Source organism: Mobula birostris, chromosome 1 (genome assembly GCF_030028105.1).
Source record: "Mobula birostris isolate sMobBir1 chromosome 1, sMobBir1.hap1, whole genome shotgun sequence".
Taxonomy (NCBI): domain Eukaryota; kingdom Metazoa; phylum Chordata; class Chondrichthyes; order Myliobatiformes; family Myliobatidae; genus Mobula; species Mobula birostris.
The window spans coordinates 220,595,048-220,617,218 of record NC_092370.1 but is presented as its reverse complement, the minus strand read 5'-3'; the positions used below and the strand labels follow the sequence as shown (position 1 = coordinate 220,617,218).

The window sequence follows — 22,171 nt, the reverse complement described above, 5'->3', positions numbered from 1 at the left end:
AAGACATCGTCCCGCCAACATCACGCACGCACGCACATGCACAGATGTGCATGCACGCACACACCAAAATAAAAGAAACATAGAAAACCTACAGCACAATACAGGCCCTTCGGCCCACAAAGTTGTGCCAAACATGTCCTTTAGAAATTACTAGACTTCCTCATAGCTCTCTATTTTTCTAAGCTCCATGTACCTGTCAAAAAGTCTCTTAAAAGACCCTATCGTATCCGCCTCCACCACCATTGCTGGCAGCCCATTCCACGCACTCTCCGCTCTGAGTAAAAAAAACTTACCCCTAACATCTCCTCTGTATCTACTCCCCAGCACCTTAAGCCTGTGTCCTCTTGTGGCAACCATTTCAGCCCTGGGAAAAAGCCTCTTGACTATCCACACGATTAATGCCTCTCATCATCTTATACACCCTATCAGGTCACCTCTCATCCTCCGTCGCTCCAAGGAGAAAAGGACGAGTTCACTCAACCTGTTTTCATAAGGCATGCTCCCCAATCCAGGCAACATCTTTGTAAATTGCCTCTGCACCCTTTCTATGGCTTCCACATCCTTCCTGTAGTGAGGCGACCAGAACCGAGCACAGTACTTGTATCACATAGTTTCTTTGGTGGAAAATTTGTTCTGTCCTGTTGTGGGGAGAGGAGGGACACAAATTTTGTGTAAATACTTCTATACCCTCTGCACACTGTTTTGATTTTTGTTTCTGGTTTTAGAGTATTTAATTAGTATTTAATGACATTTGTATTCTTTTCAGCTTCATGTGGCTGACCTGCAGAGGACCATCCAATACATGTACAGGCATAAGAAATATGCTAAGGTACTATCAGCTTCCAGAATTTCAACAGGCCGAGAAGGCTGGGGAAGGGAATGAAGGGAAATTTACAACTTGGGTTAAAAGTTTGCCTTTTAAAGAAACATGCTTTGTGGCAAAGCCAATCTCAAGGCTACGTAGCAACCTATTACTACTGGAGAGGAGAATTGATTTTAAAAAAATCTTAAGATTTCCATTTTTCCTATTTTACTTCTACAAATGAAATCAATAAGGGACACTTAAGTGTAATTACATCAAGTTAATATAGCTCTAATGCAGCTTTAGAATGCTGCTCTTACACTTTAAATTCCCTGATGCTCTGTTGTTTCTTGTTATTTACAAAGACTTTCAGAAATGGCCACAAAATTGTTCCATTAGGAGGGAGTCATATTTTCCAACTGCTTAGCACTATTGGATTGCAAAAGGGAGTTTCTAGGCAATGCACCTTTTTGTTATAGCCATTCTGTTCATTTTGCACTGTTTCTCCTGTGCAAGTAGCTTGTACTTAAGAGTATCTGAACAAAAAAGATATGTGTGATTTTTTTTTTACTATTTTTCTGAGGTAAATGCCAGTATAACTTTGTGAGAGTAAATAAACAACAATGAAGGAGATGCATTTCCCTTTTTAATGTCATGCTGCAATTGCAGTATTTACAAAGTAAATTTTTTTCCCCTGCATGTAGAAGCTGTGAGCATCAATATTAATCTCTGGTTGGATCAAAGCCATAGTAATTGTTTTTGAACAAACTTAAGCATCCAGGTTTTCCTTTGCTTATTAGCAATTTCTGTATTTAAATAAAATGATTTTTAACAGCTATGTTTTTTGAACGCTGATTGAATCATTCTGCGATTGCTAATGGCTCCACCCACTGGATTCCCTGCAGACAATCGGTGATTGGTCCCATCCAGTTTAAGCACTAGGTGGAATTTTAATTACGTACCACTCTACTCTCTTGGAATAAAACAATGCAAAGCAAAGTAAAATCGAATGTTGGGATGAATCAGTTTCCTGGGTATTTGTCCCATAATTTTGAGCACTTTATCAGTTACATGCTTATTTTTTGGTTAGAAGCAGAACAAAGTACACAGACTTTGTTATGTTATGCGACTAGTGCTTGTGCAATGTTCAGAATACTTCTTAGAATAAGTTTACTCCCTGTGGTTTAATTTGGTTCCTATTACTATATATATTTTTTGTACGACACAGTTTCTTCTAGCTTTCCAATTTAGATTAGATTCAACTTTATTGTCATTGTGCTGAGTACAGATACAAAGCCAGTGAAATGCAATTAGCATCTAACCAGAAATGCAAAGAATAATGTTATTTACAAAATTAGTAATGGATTGAGACTTTAGATGCTTCTTCTAATTTCCAGAGCAACATTTAATGAGAAGTAGTAAGCTGTGTTTGCTGTATCTCACGTTTAATGGTCCATTAAACTGCTTCCACAGATGGTGTTTTACATTGAAGCTTGTGAGTCAGGATCAATGATGGTGGACCTGCCAGAAGACATTAATGGTATGATAATTATAGCACGTTATCGCTTGCAGTCAAGGCAAAAGCTTAAAATTAAAATTGGTGTCAAAAAGGTTTCTAAGGTTTTGTTTAATTTATTGATTTAATTTTAGACAATAGGTGCAGGAGTAGGCCATTCGGCCCTTCGAGCCAGCACCGCCATTCACTGTGATCATGGCTGATCATCCACTATCAGTATCCAGTTCCTGCCTTATCCCCATAACCTTTGATTCCACTATCTTTAAGAGCTCTATCCATCTCTTTTTTGAAAGCATGCAGAGACTTGGCCACCACAGCCTTCTGGGGCAGAGCATTGCATATATCCACCACTCTCTGGGTGAAAAAGTTTTTCCTCAACTCCGTTTTAAATGGCCTACCCCTAATTCTTAAACTGTGGCCTCTGGTTCTGGACTCACCCATCAGCGGGAACATGCTTCCTGCCTGCAGCGTGTCCAATCCCTTAATAATCTTATATGTTTCAATAAGATCCCCTCTCAGCCTTCTAAATTCCAGAGTATGCAAGCCCAGTTGCTCCAATCTTTCAACATATGACAGTCCCGCCATCCTGGGAATTAACTTTGTGAACCTACGCTGCACTCCCTCAATAGCAAGAATATCCTTCCTCAAATTTGGAGACCAAAACTGCACACAGTACTCCAGGTGTGGTCTCACCAGGGCCCAGTACAGCTGCAGAAGGACCTCTTTGCTCTTATACTCAATTCCCCTTATTATGAAGGCCAGCATGCTATTAGATTTCTTCACAGCCTGCTGTACTTGCATGCTTGCTTTCAGTGACTGATGTACAAGAATACCTAGATCTCATTGTACTTCCCCTTTTCCTAACTTGACTACATTTAGATAATAATCTGCCTTCCTGTTCTTACCCCAAAGTGGATAACCTCACATTTATCCACATTAAACTGCATCTGCCATGCATCTGCCTACTCACCCAGCCTGTCCAAGTCACCCCGCATTCTCATAACATCCTCCTCACATTTCACACTGCCACCCAGCTTTGTGTCATCGGCAAATTTGCTAATGTTACTTTTATTTCCCTCATCTAAATCATTAATATATATTGTAAACAGCTGCGGTCCCAGCACTGAACCCTGCGGTACCCCACTGGTCACCGCCTGCCATTCCGAAAGGGACCCGTTAATCACTACTCTTTGTTTTCTGTCAGCCAGCCAATTTTCAATCCATTTCAGTACTCTGCCCCCAATACCATGTGCCCTAATTTTGCCCACTAATCTCCTATTTGGGACTTTATCAAAGGCTTTCTGAAAGTGCAGGTACACTACATCCCCTGGCTCTCCCTTGTCCATTTTCATAGTTTCATCCTCAAGAAGTTGAAATGGAAGTTAGAAATAATACATTATTTTGTTAGAGTATTATCACCTAATAATATCTTCCTGTTCTGATTGTGTTTTTTCCCCACTTAAATGGCCATTTCCATACATCCTGGTTTCACCTTTTTGTTCTTCATTAGTCCTTCAGACTTATCAGATCTTTCAGCCTTCAAATGCAAAACAAAATTACAAAATTATTTTTCTATTTAAATTGTAAAAAGATCACCAATTCATCATCTTCTGATATCACCTGCATGCACTTATGAAGGTGTTATTTGATGTAGCTCCATTTTTTTCCCCTAATCTTCATCAACTCCATCAAAGAATAGAGCAGCTTTCATTATTTTAACATTGTTTGCTTGCAGCTTGATTTTTCTACACGCCTCTATAATATCTCTGGTTCTGCTATTTCTCAATTTTATAAACTACATATATTGAAAATAGGAAAGGAGAAGTATTTTTAATACTAGAAATGCTCACCATTTCAGGAGGAAAGAGAAACAGGATTGTTCAGGTTCACAATCTTTCACCAGAACTGGAAAAATGAGTTTGAGAAAGTTTTGGCTCAATCAGATAGCGAGAGAAGGCTACACACAGGTTGGGGCAAGAGATTTTAAAAAGGACCATTCACAAGCTTTTGGCTTTTTCCAGCAGCCCAGTTGAAACACAATTCATTAGCAAGGGCAAATAAAAATAAGTTAGGGACATGTGGAGCAACCATTGTGTGAGTGGACCAGTGTTAGAGTGGGGAGGCTTTGGCTCAACAGGCTTCGATGAGGTAATCTGCTACTTCTTCATTCTTAGTGCAATGAGAATGGCTCCAGGGCCTGTGTTTTGTTCTGTGTGAGAGATGTGGGAATTCTGGGAGACTTCTAGCCTCCTGAATGACCACATCTGCAGCTTCTCAGAGAGCGTGATAAGGAACTGGAGCTGCAGCTCGATGACCTTTGCCTTATATGGGAAACTGAGGAGGTGAGGTATAGGAGCTACAGGGAGGTATTCACCCCTAAGTTACAGGGGGCAGGTACCTGGGTGACTGTCAGGAGAGGGAAAGAGGCTAGAGCTGTTGGGGAAGGTTTAAGCTAATTTAGCAAGGCGATGGGAAACTGAGTGATAGGGCTGAGGCTGAAGCATTTGGTATACAAGCAGAGGCAGCGTGTAGTGAGACTGTCAGGAAGGACAGGCAGATGATAGGGCAAAATTGCTGTCAGTGGGATGAGTTGTGGTGTAACGTGGGTGGAAATGATAAAGGGTGATGAATAGAGGACTGAAGGTGGTAACATTTGCATGCAGTTTATGGAACGAGGTGGATGATCTTGTAGCGTAGTGAGAGAGTGGTAGGGATTTGACGTTGTTGGCACCATTGAGCTGTGGCTGGAAGAAGTTGTGAGCTTAACGCCTTGTGCCGAAAGGACAGACAGGTAGGCAGAGGGGGTGGGCTGGCTCCGTTGGTAAAAACTGATATCAAATCATTAGAAAGTGGTGACGGGATAGAAAGATGTCAAATCCTTGTGGGTACAAAGACCCTGATGGGAGTTATACACAGCCTCTGAACAGTGGCAAGATGTGGGCTACAAATTACAATTGGAGGTAGAAAACACATGCCAAAAGGGCAATTTTATGATGGTCATAGGGGATTTCAATATGCTGGTAAGTTGGGAAAATCAGGTTGTTGCTGGATTCCAAGAGAGGGAATTTGTAGAATGCCTATGAGAAAGCTACTTAGAGTAGTGTATGGTTGAGCCCATGATGGGAAAGGCTATTCTGGATTGGGTGTGTGTAATGAAACGGATTTGGTTAGGGATCTTAAGGTAAAGGAGTCCTTAGGAGGCGGTGATCATAAGATTCACCCTGAAATTTGAGGGGAGAAGCTAAAGTCAGACGTATCAATAGTACAGAGGAGTAAAGGGAATTACAGAGGCATGAGAGAAGAAATGGCCAAGGTTGATTGGAAAGGGACACTATCAGGAGTGATGGTAGAGCAGCAATGGCTGGAGTTTCTGGGAGAAATACGGAAGGTGCAGGATAGGTACATCCCAAAGAAGTAGTATGCCAAACGCAGGGTGACGCAACTGTGGCTGACAAGAGAAGTCAAAAACAACATAAAACCAAAAGAGAGGGCATATAGTAGAGGAAAAATTAGTGGGAGGTTAGAGGATTGGGAAGCATTTGAAAGCCGTCAGAAGGCAAGTAAAAAGCCGTAAGGGGGGGAAAATATGAAGGTAAGTTAGCCAATAATATTAGAGTATAACAATTTTTTTTTCAGCTACAAAGGGTAAAGGAGGTGAGAGTAGAAATTTGACTGCTGGAAAATGATGCTGGAGAAGTAGTAAAGGAGGGGGACAAGGAAATGGCGGATGACCTAAATAAGTGTTTTGTATCCGTCTTCGGTGTGGAAGACACCAGCAGTATGCCAGAAGTTTGAGAGTGTCAGGGGCAGAAGTGAGTGTAATTGTTACTACTAGGGAGAAGGTGCTTGGGAAGCTGAGAAGTCTGAAGATAGATAAGTCAACTGGAGCTGATGGACTACACTGCAAAGTTCTGAAAAAAGTAGTTGAACAGACTATGGAGGCATAAGTTATTTTTTTTAGAATCACTGGATTCTGGCATAGTTTTGGAGGACTGGAAAATTGCAAATGTCACTCCACTCTTCAAGGATGGAGGTAGAAGAAGGGAAATTAAAGGTCAGTTAGTCCGACCTCAGTGGTTGAGAAGATGTTGGAATCGATTATTAAGGATGAGATCTCAGGGCACATGGAGGCACATTACAAAGTAGGCCATAGGCAGCATGATTTTCTTAAGAGAAAATCTTGCCTGACAAATCTGGTGGAATTCTTTGAAGAAATAACAAGCAGGATAGACAAAGGAGAATCGGTGGATGTTGTGTCCTTGGAATTTCAGAAGGCCTTTGACAAGGTGCCACACGTGAGGCTGTTTAACAAGCTATGAGCCTGTGGTAATATAGGAAAGATTCTAGCATGGATAGAGCATTGGCTGATTGGTAGCAGGCAAAGAGTGGGAGCCTTTTCTGGTTGGCTGCTGGTGACTCGTGTTCTGGAGTGGTCAGTGTTGGACTGCTTTTTGTGTTATATGTCAATGATTTGGATGATGGAATCAATGGCTTTATGGCTATGTTTGCAGACAATATGGAGATAGGTGGAGGGGCAGGTAGTGTTAAGGAAGCAAGGAAACTGCAGAAGGACTTAGATAGATTAGGAGAATAAGTGTAGAAGTGGCAGGTAGAATACAGTGTCAAAAAGTTAGGTCATGCGCTTTGGCAGAAGGAACAAAAGTGAAGACTATTTTCTAAATGGGGAGAAAATTCAAAAATCTGAGGTGCAAAGGAACCTGGGAGTCCTCATACAGAATTCCCTAAAGTTTAACTTGCAGGTTGAATCGGTGATAAGGAAGGCAAATGCAATGTTAGCATTCATTTCAAGAGGACTAGACTATAAAAGCGAGGATGTAATGCTGAAGCTTTATAAGGCACTAGTGAGATCTCGCAGAGTACAGTTAGCAGTTTTGGACCCCATATCTCAGAACGGATGTGCTGAAATTGGAGAGGGCTCAGAGGAGATTCATGAGAATGATTCCAGGAATGAATGGGTTATCGTATGAAGAGCATTTGATGGCTCTGGGCCTGTACTTGCTGGAATTGAGATGATCCAGTGGGGATCAGAAGAGATCTCATCAAATGGTGAAAGGCCTTGATAGAGTGGACATGGTGAGGATGTTTCCTATGGTGGGAGAGTGTAGAACCAGAAGGCACAACCTCAGAATAGAGGGATGTCCATTTAGAATGTAACTGAGGAATTTCTTTAGCCAGAGGGTGGTGAATCTGTGGAATTTGTTACAACAGACAGCTGTGGAGGCCAAGTCATTAGGTGTATGTAAGGCGGAGACTGAGAGATACTTGATTAGTCGGGGTGTGAAAGGTTACATGGAGAAACGTACAAGGGTTAAAAGTGGTATGTTTAAGGGGAACCTGAGGGGAATTTCTTCACTCGGGCTGGTGGGGTGTGGAACAGGCTGCTCGGGATATAGTAGACACAGGTTCGATTCACACATTGTGAAAAATTTGGAAAAGTACACAGACAGGAATCAGAATCAGGTTTAATATCACTGGCATATGTTGTGAAATTTGTACTACATTGCAATACATAAAAACTGTTCAATTTACAGGAAATAGACATATTTAAAAAGTTAAATTAAATAAGTAACACAAAAAGGGGGAAAAACAAGTTGTGAGGTAGAGCTCATGGGTTCAGTGACATAGAAACATAGAAAACCTACAGTACAATACAGGCCCTTCAGCTCACAAAGCTGTGCTGAACATGTCCTTACATGAGAAATTACTTATGGTTACCCATAGCCCTCTATTTTTCTGATCTCCATATACCTGTCCAGAAGTCTCTTTAAAAGACCCTGTCGTGTCCGCCTGCACCACCATTGCTAGCAACCCGTTCCACGCACTCACCACTCTCTGCGTAAAATACTTACCCCTGACATCTCCTCTGCACCTAATTCCAAGCACCTTAAAACTGTGTCCTCTCGTGTTAGCCGTTTCAGCCCTGGGAAAAAGCCTGTGACTATCTACACGATCAATGCCTCTATCATCTTGTACACCTCTGTCAGGTCACCTCTCATCCTCCGTCACGCCAAGGAAAAAAGGCCAAGTTCACTCAACCTATTCTCATAAGGCATACTCCCCAGTTCAGGCAATATCCTTGTAAATCTCCTCTGCACCCTTTCTATGGTTTTCACATCTTTCCTGTAGTGAGGCGACCAGAACTGAGCACAGAACTCCAAGTGGGGTCTGACCAGGGTCCTATATAACTGCAACATTACCTCTCTGCTCCTAAACTCATTCCCACAATTGATGAAGGCCAATACACCGTATGCTTTCTTAACCACACAGTCAACCTGTGCAGCAGCTTTGAGTGTCCTATGGACTCTGACCCCAAGATCCCTCTGATCCTCCATGCTGCCAAGAGTCTTACCATTAATACTATATTCTGTCATCATATTTGACCTGAATACCCATTCAGAACTGTCCATTCTCCAATGCCCATTCAGCTCTTGTGATGGTAGAGGGGAGGAAACTACTCCTGATCATTGCGTTTGTGCCTTCAGGCTTCTGTACCTCCCTTCTGATGGTAGCAATGAGAAAAGGGCATGTCCTGGGTGATTGGACTCTTTAATGGTGGATAGGAGAGATATGGAGGGGTGCGTTCCAAGTGCAGGTTGATGGGACTATGCAGAATAATAGTTCAGCATGGACTAGATGGGCCAAAAGTCCTGTTTCTGTGCTGTAGTGCTCAAGGACTATTGTAAGTTTCTTCTTTGGAAGAGGAGCTGAATTGGTGTATTACTCAGTAGCAATATTTTAGAGTTTTTCCTATGAAGGAGGCAAAGTCTACTTCCAACTTTCATTTCTCAGGGAGGTTAAGATCATGGTCCTTATGGTGCAAAGTAGCTGAGAAATCTATGTACTGTACACACATGAATGTTCCTGTGGCCTCTTCATTCAAACTGTTGAATCTGTTACCTACAGTACAAAACTTTAAATATATTCCCGCCCATTGCCATCCTTTATTTTGTTTTACTTATGGTGACCCAATCTCCACAGCTCCTGTGTAGCAGTAGCTTGATCTTCAGTTCTGCTTTGCCAATGAACTGTATTGTATACCATCCAATGCTTAATAAGGCATTAGACTCAATTCTCTAAAAATTCTGCCTTCTGACCATCAAGCTCCATTTTATTCTATTGGAATTTGAATTTTGTTCTATCCCAATGTAACCCTCAGGCTTGCCCAGCTCAATAGGAAACAGCTTTTGGCCCCGCCAAACTGGAAAATCACGTTTGTGTGGATGCTGTGTAACGTACCGCCCAGTTACAAACTCACAACACAAAATATCAGACAGTACACCATATGCAATTAAATGATTGAACTTTGTGAATCTTAATCTGAATATAGGGTTAGTAATGAAAATAAAAAAAGGGCCCAATTCAAGGAAAAGTCAAAAGTTCACGTTGGAGCTCGCTCAGTCGTCATTCTTCCACCATCGATTTCCTCCGAGCATTGCCAACCTTCGGACCCTCAGATCCCAGTCCACTCCGTCCGGTGGTCTACCAGCTCTCTCCACACGTGTCTTCCCTCTTCATCTCTCCTCGACAAAGACCACAAAAAAACAGCCTTCCAGATTCACAAGACAGAGCAACAATCTCCGATTGGCTAACATGCATACCAGAGTCCTGTTATCTCCAGCTATAACCCAAACATTGCTGCTACGGAGAAACCGTTACCTCAGCAGTGAACATTACAGAGGAGCCATTACATTGGCAGTGAATCCTTACAGCGCGTTACACAGAGAATTTGCTTGTCTTGATGTCCTGTTTTATAATTCTGCAACATGGTGCTTTTTATTTCTGTTTTTAATATACTTAATATTGTCTTTTTCCAGTCCTGCAGTTCCCTCAAAACTGTGATTTCAAATTTCCCTCAAGTTTGTGTGCTAGACTAATATTTAGTGACTGTTTCTTCCCTGTCAAGTACCATGGCTGTATTCTACAGAAGTTGTATAAATGGAGCTGATAAAAGTGAGATAACTCAAACTTTAGCCATAAATAATTTGTTTAACAGTGTCAACTTGTACTTGTCTTGGCATTAAAACTAATGTGCACAGCTCATGTAAAATGTCCCATCAATGTTTGTCAAAAATAAAGAAACTTGACATTTTAAATTTGATCACTACTCCCTAGTCTATTGAACTCTACTACTTATAATTACAGTGTTTGCCACTACTGCTGCCAATCCAGAGGAGTCCTCTTACGCTTGTTATTATGATGAACTTAGAAATACCTACTTGGGTGATGTATACAGTGTTGTGTGGATGGAAGACTCTGACGCGGTATGTAGAAAAACTTAAATATTACCATATTATTTGTTTATAGTTGACTTAATTCCTTGTAATGTTTGGCTTTCACTTAGCAGCATTAATAATTGGGATCTAACCCATATGTCATAGTTGTAGAATAACACAGCATGCAAAGATCCAGATTGTTCATGGCAACCAAGATCCCTGTCTAAGCTAGATCCACTTGTCTGCATTTGGGCCATATTCCCCTAAACGTGTGCATGTATCTGTCAAAATGTCTTTTGATCGTTATGGTACATGCCTTACCCACTTCCTACAGTAGCTCATTCCATATGCACACTGTCCTCTGCATGAAGAAGTTACCCCTTAGGTCCCTTTTAAATCTTTTCCCTCTCACCTTAAACCTATGCTTTTTAATATTTGATCCCCTTTCAATGAGGAAAAAGACTGGGTGCATTTATCATACCTATACTTCTTTAAGGCCAACCCTAGTCTTCTAACCTGCCCAGCCTCTCCCTATAACTCGGGCCCTCAGCTACTGGCAACATTTGCGTCAATCTTTTATTTATATGTTTGTAAATCTCATTGTCAGGATTTTGGAATAAACACTGATTTGCTGAAATAGAACTAACATGGTGATGTCTGAAAATGTAGGCATTAAATAACTCCAATTAGCAATATTCCATAGAACAGTGGTCGGTGTAAATAACAGGGAAATGAATTTTGTCTTGATATGAAAACTGAAGCTGCAGTGATTCACTGTCTCATGAAAGGTCTTGCTCTGAAGACATTCTAGGGGATAATTAGAAGATCCATTATAAGTGAGAAAACTTGAGGTGCAAGAATGAAAAGTTATTTAGCACTCCAAAATATTTAAATTAATAAGTTGCCATTCATTGAAATGTAACTGGTTGCTCTTTCTTGCACTGTATGCTCTTATACCTGTAAGTTTTTGGGATCCTGTTAGATCAGTGGTCCCCAATCACCGGACTGCAGACCGCTACCAGGCTGCAAAGCAGGGGGATGGGAGCCAGAGTGCCAGAGCTGACAGTGTGGCTGGGGTAAAAATAAATGATGTTGAAAGTTCAAGCAAATCCACTGATAGAAAGGTTGTGAGTGGTGGTAAAAATCTTCTGAGGTGTATATATTTCAATGCTAGGAGTATTGCAGGGAAGGCGGATGAGTTGAGGGCGTGGATTGACACGTGGAATTATGACGTTGTAGCAATTAGTGAAACTTGGCTACAGGAAGGGCAGGACTGGCAGCTTAATATTCCAGGGTTCCGATGTTTCAGATGTGATCGAGGCAGAGGAATGAAAGGTGGGGGAGTAGCATTGCTTGTTAGGGAGAATATTACAGCAGTGCTCAGGCAGGACAGATTAGAGGGCTTGTCTACTGAGTCCTTATGGGTGGAGCTGAGAACCAGGAAAGGTATGGCCACATTAGTGGGATTGTATTACAGACCACCCAATAGTCAAAGAGACTTGGAAGAGCAAATCTGCAGAGAGATAGCAGGCAACTGCAGGAAACATAAAGTTGTGGTGGTAGGGGATTTTAATTTTCCATACATTGATTGGGACTCCCATACTGTTAGGGGTCTAGATGGTTTAGAGTTTGTAAAATGTGTTCAGGAAAGTTTTCTAAATCAATATATAGAGGGACCAACTAGAGGGGATGCAATATTGGATCTCCTGTTAGGAAACGAGTTAGGACAAGTGACAGAAGTCTGTGTTGGGGAGCACTTTGGTTCCAGTGATCATAACACCATTAGTTTCAATTTGATCATGGACAAGGATAGATCTGGTCCTAGGGTTGAGGTTCTGAACTGGAAGAAGGCCAAATTTGAAGAAATGGGAAAGGATCTGAAAAGCGTGGATTGGGACAGGTTGTTCTCTGGCAAAGATGTGATTGGTAGGTGGGAAGCCTTCAAAGGGGAAATTTTGGAGTGCAGAGTTTGTATGTTCCTGTCAGGATTAAAGGCAAATTGAATAGGAATAAGGAACCTTGGTTCTCAAGGGATATTGCAACTCTGATAAAGAAGAAGAGGGAGTTGTATGAAATGTATAGGAAACAGAGAGTAAATCAGGTGCTTGAGGAGTATAAGAAGTGTAAGAAAATACTTAAGAAAGTAATCAGGAGGGCTAAAAGAAGACATGAGGTTGCCTTGGCAGTCAAAGTGAAGGATAATCCAAAGAGCTTTTACAGGTATATTAAGAGCAAAAGGATTGTAAGGGATAAAATTGGTCCTCTTGAAGATCAGAGTGGTCAGCTATGTGCGGAACCAAAGGAAATGGGGGAGATCTTAAATAGGTTTTTTGCGTCTGTGTTTACTAAGGAAACTGGCATGAAGTCTATGGAATTGAGGGAATCAAGTAGTGAGATCATGGAAACTGTACAGATTGAAAAGGAGGAGGTCCTTGCTGTCTTGAGGAAAATTAAAGTGGATAAATCCCCGGGACCTGACAGAGTGTTCCCTCGGACCTTGAAAGAGACTGGTGTTGAAGTTGCGGGGGCCCTGGCAGAAATATTTAAAATGTCACTGTTTACGGGTGAGGTGCCGGAGGATTGGAGAGTGGCTCATGTTGTTCCGTTGTTTAAAAAAGGATCGAAAAGTAATCCAGGAAATTATAGGCTGGTGAGTTTAACGTCGGTAGTGGGTAAGTTATTGGAGGGAGTACTAAGAGACAGAATCTACAAACATTTGGATAGACAGGGACTTATTGGGGAGAGTCAACATGGCTTTGTGCATGGTAGGTCATGTTTGACCAATCTATTGGAGTTTTTCGAGGAGGTTACCAGGAAAGTGGATGAAGGGAAGGCAGTGGATATCGTCTACATGGATTTCAGTAAGGCCTTTGACAAGGTCCCGCATGGAAGGTTAGTTAGGAAAATTCAGTCGCTAGGTATACATGGAGAGGTGGTAAATTGGATTAGACATTGGCTCAATGGAAGAAGCCAAAGAGTGGTGGTAGAGAATTGCTTCTCTGAGTGGAGGCCTGTGACTAGTGGTGTGCCACAGGGATCAGTGCTGGGTCCATTGTTATTTGTCATCTATATCAATGATCTGGATGATAATGTGGTAAATTGGATCAGCAAATTTGCTGATGATACAAAGATTGGCAGTATAGTAGACAGTGAGGAAGGTTTTCAGAGCCTGCAGAGGGACTTGGACCAGCTGGAAAAATGGGCAGAAAAATGGCAGATGGAGTTTAATACAGACAAGTGTGAAGTATTGCACGTTGGAAGGACAAACCAAGGTAGAACATACAGGATTAATGGTAAGGCACTGAGGAGTGCAGTAGAACAGAGGGATCTGGGAATACAGATACAAAATTCCCTAAAAGTGGCGTCACAAGTAGTTAGGGTCGTAAAGAGAGCTTTTGGTACATTGGCCTTTTATACTCAATACTTTGATTAATAGAGCTGGAATGTTATGATGAGGTTGTATAAGGCATTGGTGAGGCCAAATCTGGAGTATTGTGTTCAGTTTTGGTCACCAAATTACAGGAAGGATATAAATAAGGTTGAAAGAGTGCAGAGAAGGTTTACAAGGATGTTGCCAGGACTTGAGAAGCTCAGTTACAGAGAAAAGTTGAATAGGTTAGGACTTTATTCCCTGGAGTGTAGAAGAATGAGGGGAGATTTGATAGAGGTATATAAAATTATGATGGGTATAGATAGAGTGAATGCAAGCAGGCTTTTTCCACTGAGGCAAGGGGAGAAAAAAACCAGAGGACATGGGTTAAGGGTGAGGGGGGAGAAGGTTAAAGGGAACATTAGGGGGGGCTTCTTCACACAGAGAGTGGTGGGAGTATGGAATGAGCTGTCAGATGAGGTGGTAAATGCGGGTTCTTTTTTAACATTTAAGAATAAATTGGACAGATACATGGATGGGAGGTGTATGGAGGGATATGGTCCGTGTGCAGGTCAGTGGGACTAGGCAGAAGATGGTTCGGCACAGCCAAGAAGGGCCAAAAGGCCTGTTTCTGTGCTGTAGTTTCTATGGTTCTATGTGCTACTGGTCCGCAAGGAAACGATATTATTTGGTGCTATGAAGCGATATGAGTCAACTGCACCTTTCCTCATTTCCTGTCACGTCCACTGTTGAACGTACACGAGGTCATTATGCACGCGAGGTCATCAGTCGGTATGAGTTAAAAGCAAACGTTGCTTGAAAGTTTCTTTGGAAGAGGTGGAAAAGGACATAAAAGGCCTAATGATGATGATAACGCAGAGACAGCTCAGGCAGAGACTGCGGGAAAAAAAAGAAAGCTTCCTTCAACAGAAAATACGACGAGTCGTACATAAAATATGGCTTTATTGCGATCGGTGACTCACGTGCTCCAAGCCCCTGTGTGTGATATGTGGAGACAAGCTGTCTAATGAGGCAATGAGCCCTCAAAACTGCTTTGGTACTTGAGTCCAAGCACCCTGCACTTAAAGACAAATCTGTTGAGTTTTTTGAGAGGAAAAAACATGAGCAAGCGGGACAGAAGCAGGTGCTGAGAGCAGCCACCTCCACAAATGCTGCTGCTCTGAGAACGTCGTACTTAGTGGCTATCGGTGTGACATCTTCAACCTGCTCAATGAACTCAATTTGTCACTTCAGGGGAGAATGACAACTGCCTTCAAGTTGGCAGATAAAGTGTCTGCTTTCAAAGCCAAACTGGAACTGTGGGGACGGTGAGTGGACAGGGGCATATTTGACTTGTTCCCAACATTATCTGGGATTTTGAAAGAGACTGAGGCTGCACTGTCCTTCTCACAGCTGGTGCGCGATCACCTATCTTTGCTGTCGACAAAATTTGAGCGTTACTTCCCAACCTCAAATGACCCAAGACGTGTAAAGAATGGGTCCGTGACCCACTTGTGAATGTCCCCGGTGAATCATCCATGTCAGCGCATGAAGAAGATCAACTCCTTGAGCTTGCAAATGACGGCAGGCTGAAAAGTATGTTTGTCATAACATCTCTGCCGGCATTCTGGAATATCCTGAGATAGCCATGAAAGCACAGAAGACATTGCTTCCATTTCCAACAGCATATCTCTGCGAAGCAGGATTTTCTGCAATGAATGCAACGAAAACTGAATTGAGGAATAGACTGGACATAAGGAACCCCCTTCGAGTATCGCTGTCTCCCATCACCCCTCGATGGGACCGTCTTGTTGCAGGAAAACAAGCCCAGGGCTCCCACTGATTCAGCGATATTGATGTGTTGCAATGATTTTATATGTTCATACGAGGAAAATATGCGCTGTGTGTTTAATATCCAAACGTTACTTAAAATGTTACGATGCTATTGACTTATAAGTGACTTATAATTGACTTATCACTATACAATATTCATGAGAGGAAAATATGCGCTGTGTGTTTAATATTAAATTCATTAGATAAACCCTTTTAGAAATGAAATTGAGTGTATTATTAGCCACTTATAAATGACTTATATTTTCACCTATATTCCAGTCGTGATTAACACCCCACCCGTCGGCCGGTCCACAAGAATATTGTCAATATTAACCCGGTCCGCTGTGCAAAAAAGGTTGGGGACCCCTGTGTTAGATGCCAGAATTTGGCCACCAATCACAATGAAGACTGATCAGCTGCCATACAGTATATTTGTTTGCAGAGCTGGTACTGTAGGATTTCCATTCACATTTCCTTCATTTTTCAGGAGGACCTGAGGAAAGAAACATTGCATTATCAGTTCAAACTTGTAAAGAGGAGGACCAACACGAGCCATGTGCAAAAGTATGGAAACATGGTAAGGATTTCACTCGTGGTCCATACCATTAGCATTTTTCTGTCTCTCTTGGAAAAGGCGGCTAGAGAAGATGAGCCTGTTGCTTTTCATCTGGTTACTTGGTTTTTAAAAAAAAAATTATAATTTTCTTGTCCCTTCTGCCCCTCTCCACCATTTCCCTTCCACTTTCCTTCTTTTTGGTCAGCAGCTATGTTGTTACTGGAGTTTCTCTTTGTGCATCGGGCAGCAATGGCTGTTGCCTTGGTGTTTGTCCGTTTTTTTATGAGGCCAAGTTGCGAGCTCGAGGATCAAACCAGCACGGATGGAAAGCGAGCTGGCCGGATTCGAACCCGCAATCACTCGCCTCAGAGTCCAGTGCGGATGCTGGCTTGCGTTCTTATTGCGCATCTAAAAACAATGCTGTGATGATTCCACACACACACAGCTTTCTAAATGATGAGATTAATGTAATGTCAAATGAAATGGATTCTTAATGATCAGCATGGACCCAGTGGGCTGAAAAGCCCGTTTTTAGGCAGGTGACTCTGTTTCAGTCCTCCTTTTATTAATCTGCCTTCCACTTCCAATGTAGAACTTTTATTAATCTGCCTTCCACTTCCAATGTAGAACTTTAAAACATTCCATTTTTTTCTGAGGCTAAGTATGTAATCTCTATAAGAGGACTATGTTGGGCCAACCCAACCATTGGATCTCCATTTGTAATTATTTGGCATCCCCTTCCAAAGCAGAAGCATTACTGAAATCCTCAATATTCACCTTATTAAAGGGCAAGGTTATTTCTAATCCAACTGAGGAATACAACTTGAATGTGCCAGGTTGTAAAATTTGTTTTTAAAAAGCTCTATAGAAATCTTGCTCTTATTTTCTCTCACCTTGTACTTTGTGCAAGGGGCAGTCTGTTGCATTTAATCAGGATGTACAACTAATCACTATTTTTTAAAATTGAGAAATAAATTACAGACATTACCAGTTTCCTTTATTTTTCTTTGGTGTCACGTATTTCTTTAGAGGCAGACAGATCTGAAAAGGTTGAGCAATTAGACCTAGTTCAGGCAGCCTAGATCTTCAGCTTAGATAATATATGTGTTCTTTGTCAGGAAGGGTAGCTGAGTATGTAATTTCTGTAAAATGTTTTGAAGAGGACTATGTTGGGCCAACCCAGCCATTGGATTTCCATTCCCAATTACTTGGCATTCCTTTCCAAAGCAGAAGTATTACTGAAATCCTCAGTGTTCACTTCATTAAGCTATCCCCAGCCATTTCAGACATAGTAGCTTGGTGGTTTCACCATTCTCCACAAAGGCAGGACAGGCCAGTCTTTTAAAGGCAGAGGAGGTGAAGTATGCTTTATGATTAACCCATCGTGCTACACAAAACATTGCAGTTCTACCTCAGTCCTGCTCACCTGATCTGGAACACCTAGCGATTAAATGTCGTCCATTTTATCAGCCGAGAGAGTTTTCCGCCATCATCCCGGTAGCAGTGTGCTTTCCACCTCAGGCCAACCTCAACACAAAATAATCAGCAGATGCTGGGATCAAAGCAACACTCACAACATGCTGGAGGAACTCAGCAGGTCGGGCAGCATCCGTGAAAATGATGAGTCGACGTTTTGGGCCGGAACCCTTCGTCAGGACTGTAGGGGGAAGGGGCAGAGGCCCTATAAAGAAGGTGGGGGGAGAGTGGGAAGGAGAAGGCTGGTAGGTTCCAGGTGAAGAACCAGTAAGGGGAAAGATAAAGGAGTGGAGGAGGGGAAGCAGGGAGGTGATAGGCAGGAAAGGTGAAGAAGGAATAGGGGAAAACACAATGGGTAGTAGAAGGAGGCAGAACCATGAGGGAGGTGATAGGCAGCTGGGGGAGGGGGCAAAGTGAAATAGGGGTAGGGGAAGGGAGGGGGAGGGAATTACCGGAAGTTGGAGAATTCTATGTTCATACCAAGGGGCTGGAGACTACCCAGACAGTGTATAAGGTGTTGCTCCTCCAACCTGAGTTTAGTCTCATCATGGCAGTAGAGGAGGCCATGTATGGACATATCTGAATGGGAATGGGAAGCAGAGTTGAAGTGGGTGGCTCCCGGGAGATCCTGTCTGTTGTGGCGGACGAGGCGGAGCACTGTAGGAGCTGAGCACCGTAATCAGCAGGCATAAAGCTGCACACCCTGATGCTTCTCTGTCAGTGCGGGAGCCAGCTTGAAGATGTATTGGAACAACTGCCACCAATATACCGCCCGTGGAACCCGAGGAGCCAACACACTTGGCCATTGTTATTTACACAGTGATGCACTTGACCATTGTTATTTATATAGTGATGCAGTGACACTCCAGCAACCTCAATTTAACCCTAGCCTACTGACAGGAAAGTGTACAGTAACCAATCAACCTACCCGTTACACCTTTGGACTGGGAGGAAACTGGAACACTTGGGGAAAACCCACACATTCCATGGGGAGGATGTACAGACTCCTTATAGAAGATGCCGGGATTGAGTTCTGAACTCTGATGCCCCAGCTGTAACAGTGCCACGCTGACTGCTATGCTGCTGTAGTGCCCACTGTACTGTGGTTATACCACAATCAAGAGTGCTTACCATGCCATCCCACACCTATACTTTGGGAAGTCCGACCACCTGGCTGTACTTCTACTCCCAGTGTATAGGCAGGGACTAAAGACTGCAGCACCTGTGGTGAGAACCCAGAAGGTAAGGTCAGGGGAGGTGCAGGAGCGCTTACAGGATTTGCCTTGAGTGGATGGACCGGACAATATTCAGATACGTCACAGCTGTCACTGATTTCAAGACCTGTGGGCATTAATGTGTGCCTTTGAGAACATAGCGGACATACCTAAACTAAAAGCCATGGATGAACCAGGAAATTTGTCATCTGAAAACCTGTGCAAACCAACTGGAGAGTGCTCAAGGACATCTTCAATCTCTTATTGCCCCAGTTGAAGGTTCCTACCTACTACAAAGGGGCGACAATCACACCAGTGCCTAAGAAGAGTGCGATGAGCTGCCTCAACAACTATTGCCCAGTTGCACTCACATCTACAGCAGTGAAGTGCTTTGAGAGGTTGGTCATGGCCAGAGACAGCTCCTGCCTGAGCAAGGACCTGGACCTGCTGCAATTTGCCTATCGCCACAACAGGTCTACAGCAGATGCAATCACTAGCTCTCCACTCAGCCTTGGATCACCTGGACAATAGTAATACCTGTGTCAGGCTGCTGTTTATTGACTACACTCATTGTCCAACACAATCATGCCCTCAATTTTAATCAACAAGCTCCAAAACTTGGGCCTCTGTACCTTCCTTTAATAGAGTGGCTATGGAGGAGAAGTTTCCTATGGTGGGAGAGTCTAATACCAGAATAGAGAGGCATCCTTTTAGAATGGAGGTGAGGAGAAATTTCTTCAGCCAGAGAGTTGTGAATCTGTGGACCTTGTTGCCACAGGCAGCCATGAGGGCCAAGTCTTTATGTATATTTAAGGCAGAGGTTAATGGATTCTTGATTGGTCAGGGCATGAAGGGATACGGGGAAAAGGCAGGAGATGGGGTTGAGAGAAAATATGGATCAGCCATGATGAAATGGCAGATGGACTGAATAGCCTAATTCTGCTCCTATATCTTATGGTCCCTTTGCATCTGGATCCTTGACTTTCTCATCAGGAGACCACAGTGTGTGCAGGTCAGTAATAACAGCTGCTCTTTGCTGACAGTCAACACTTTTGCAGCTCAAGGATGCATGCTTAGCCCACTGCTCAATGACTGTGTGGCTCGGTATAGCTCAAATGCCAACTATAAATTTGCTAGTGACACAACCATTGGTGGCAGAGTTTCAGACGGTGATGAGGATGCGTACAGGAGCGAGACAGATCAACTGGTTGAGTGGTGTCGCAGCAACAACCTTGCACTCGATGTCAGTAAGACCAAGGACTTTTGGACTTCATGAAGAGTAAGACGAGGGAACACACAACTGTCCTCAATAAGGGATCAGAAGTGGAAAGGGTGAGCACTTTCAAGTTCCTGGGTGTCAACGTCTCTTGAGGATCTATCCTGGGCTCAACGTATTGGTGCAATTACAAAGAAGACACAACGGAGGCAATATATCAGTAGGAGTTTGAGGAAACTTAGTATGTCACCAAAGACTCTCGCAAATTTCTACTGACGCACCATGGAGAGCATTCTGACTGGCTGCATCACCGTCTGGTATGGAGGGACCAGTGCACAGGATCAGGAAAAAGCTGCAGAAGGTTGTAAACGCAACCAACACCATCATGGGCACCTTCAAAACATGTTGCCTGAAAGTGGTATCCATTATTAAGGACCCCCATCACCCAGAACATGCCCTCTACTGTTTGCTCCCATCAGCGAGGAAGTACAGAAACCTGAAGATCCACATTCAATGTTTCAGAAACAGCTTCTTCCCCTCTGCCATCAGGTTTCTGAATGGACAATGAACCCATGAACACTACCTCACTATTTTTTCCTCTCTTTTTGCACTGCGTAATTTAATTTGTATATTTAATGTAACTTATAGCTTTTATTGTTATGTATTGCAGTGTACCTCTGCTGCCAAACAATAAATTTCATGATGTATGCCAGTGATACTAAACTGGATTCAGATTTTGTTTCTGATTCTGCAGGTATTTCCAGAAGCCAGAGGTAGGGGTTTATTAAATCCAATAGGAAATCCTGTAGAAACTGTGTCAGTGATTGAAATGTGGAATGCCAGCCCAAGAGCATTGGTATCTACACATTTAAGGAAGGAAGGGTATTTAAATGCCTGATGGAGAATATAAGAATGTGTTGCTGAGCATTTGATGGGAAGACTCGTGCAGAGCATGAGCCAAACGGATGCAGATGTTCTATTAGTAGTTGTTCAACATTGTTTAATGTCATTTCCAGTACACGAGTCTAAAAGACAACAAAATATTTGTTACTCCAGGTCGATTGCAGCACACAAAAAACACAATAAGATAAAGAGCACAATAGTAAAAAACAATAAATATAAATAGGTAAGATAGCTTGTATACATCGATTGACCATAAAGTGACACTGGGCACAGGGTAGTCTGTACATGTAAATTGGCTCTGTTGGGAAATGGTAAAGTAGTGGTGGTAAAGAGTGTGGGGGTGTTGCTGAGCCTTGCTGCTTGGGAAAGTGGATGTTTTTGAGTCTGATGATCTTAGCATAGATGCTACGTAGCCTCCTCCCTAATGGGAGTGGGACAGACAGTCCATGAGCAGGGTGGGTGGGCTCCTCCATGATATTTCTGGCCTTTTTCCCGTACCTTTCTGTATTATATGTCCCTGATGGCAGGTATGTTGGTGCTGGTGAGGTGTTGGGCAGATCTGACTATCTGTTGTAGAACCTTCCTGCCCCTGCAGTGTAGTTTCTGTAGCGAGCAGTGATGCAACATGATAGAATACTCTACTGCGTATCTGTAGAAGGTTATGAGTATTGATGTGTGTCGTCCTGCTCTCTTCAGTCTCCCCAGAAAGTAAAGGCATTGGTGAGCTTTCCTGATTGTTTAGGATGTGTTCTGTGACCACGAGAGATTATGCAAAATATGCACTCCTGGGAGTTTGAAACTGCTTAGTTTGCACTGCTGTGCTGCTGAGATAAGGAAGATGTGAGTGGTGCAACTTCTCCTGAAGTCGACTATCTCCGATGTCTTGTTGACAATGAGGAACAGGTTATTTGGCTGACACCAGGCCTCGTGCTCTTACCTCCCCTCTGTAGGCTGCCTCATCCTTGCTGGTGATGACTGTCATGTCATTGGCGAACTTGACGATGTGATTATTTGGGTAATCAGCCTCCACTCACTACAGTTTTCTGAGAAA

General features: G+C 42.8%; 1 protein-coding gene across 4 annotated transcripts in view; it reads left to right on the top strand.

The window, feature by feature from the left end:
* lgmn (legumain) overlaps positions 1 to 22,171 on the top strand; it is a 62,018-nt gene that overhangs the window by 34,976 nt on the left and 4,871 nt on the right. For all 4 annotated transcript variants that reach the window (XM_072271664.1, XM_072271674.1, XM_072271683.1 and 1 more), the window contains exons 7-10: positions 767 to 829; positions 2,276 to 2,342; positions 10,482 to 10,600; positions 16,243 to 16,332. In XM_072271664.1, the coding sequence (XP_072127765.1) occupies positions 767 to 829; positions 2,276 to 2,342; positions 10,482 to 10,600; positions 16,243 to 16,332 (339 nt within the window). The remainder of the gene's footprint in view (positions 1 to 766; positions 830 to 2,275; positions 2,343 to 10,481; positions 10,601 to 16,242; positions 16,333 to 22,171) is intronic.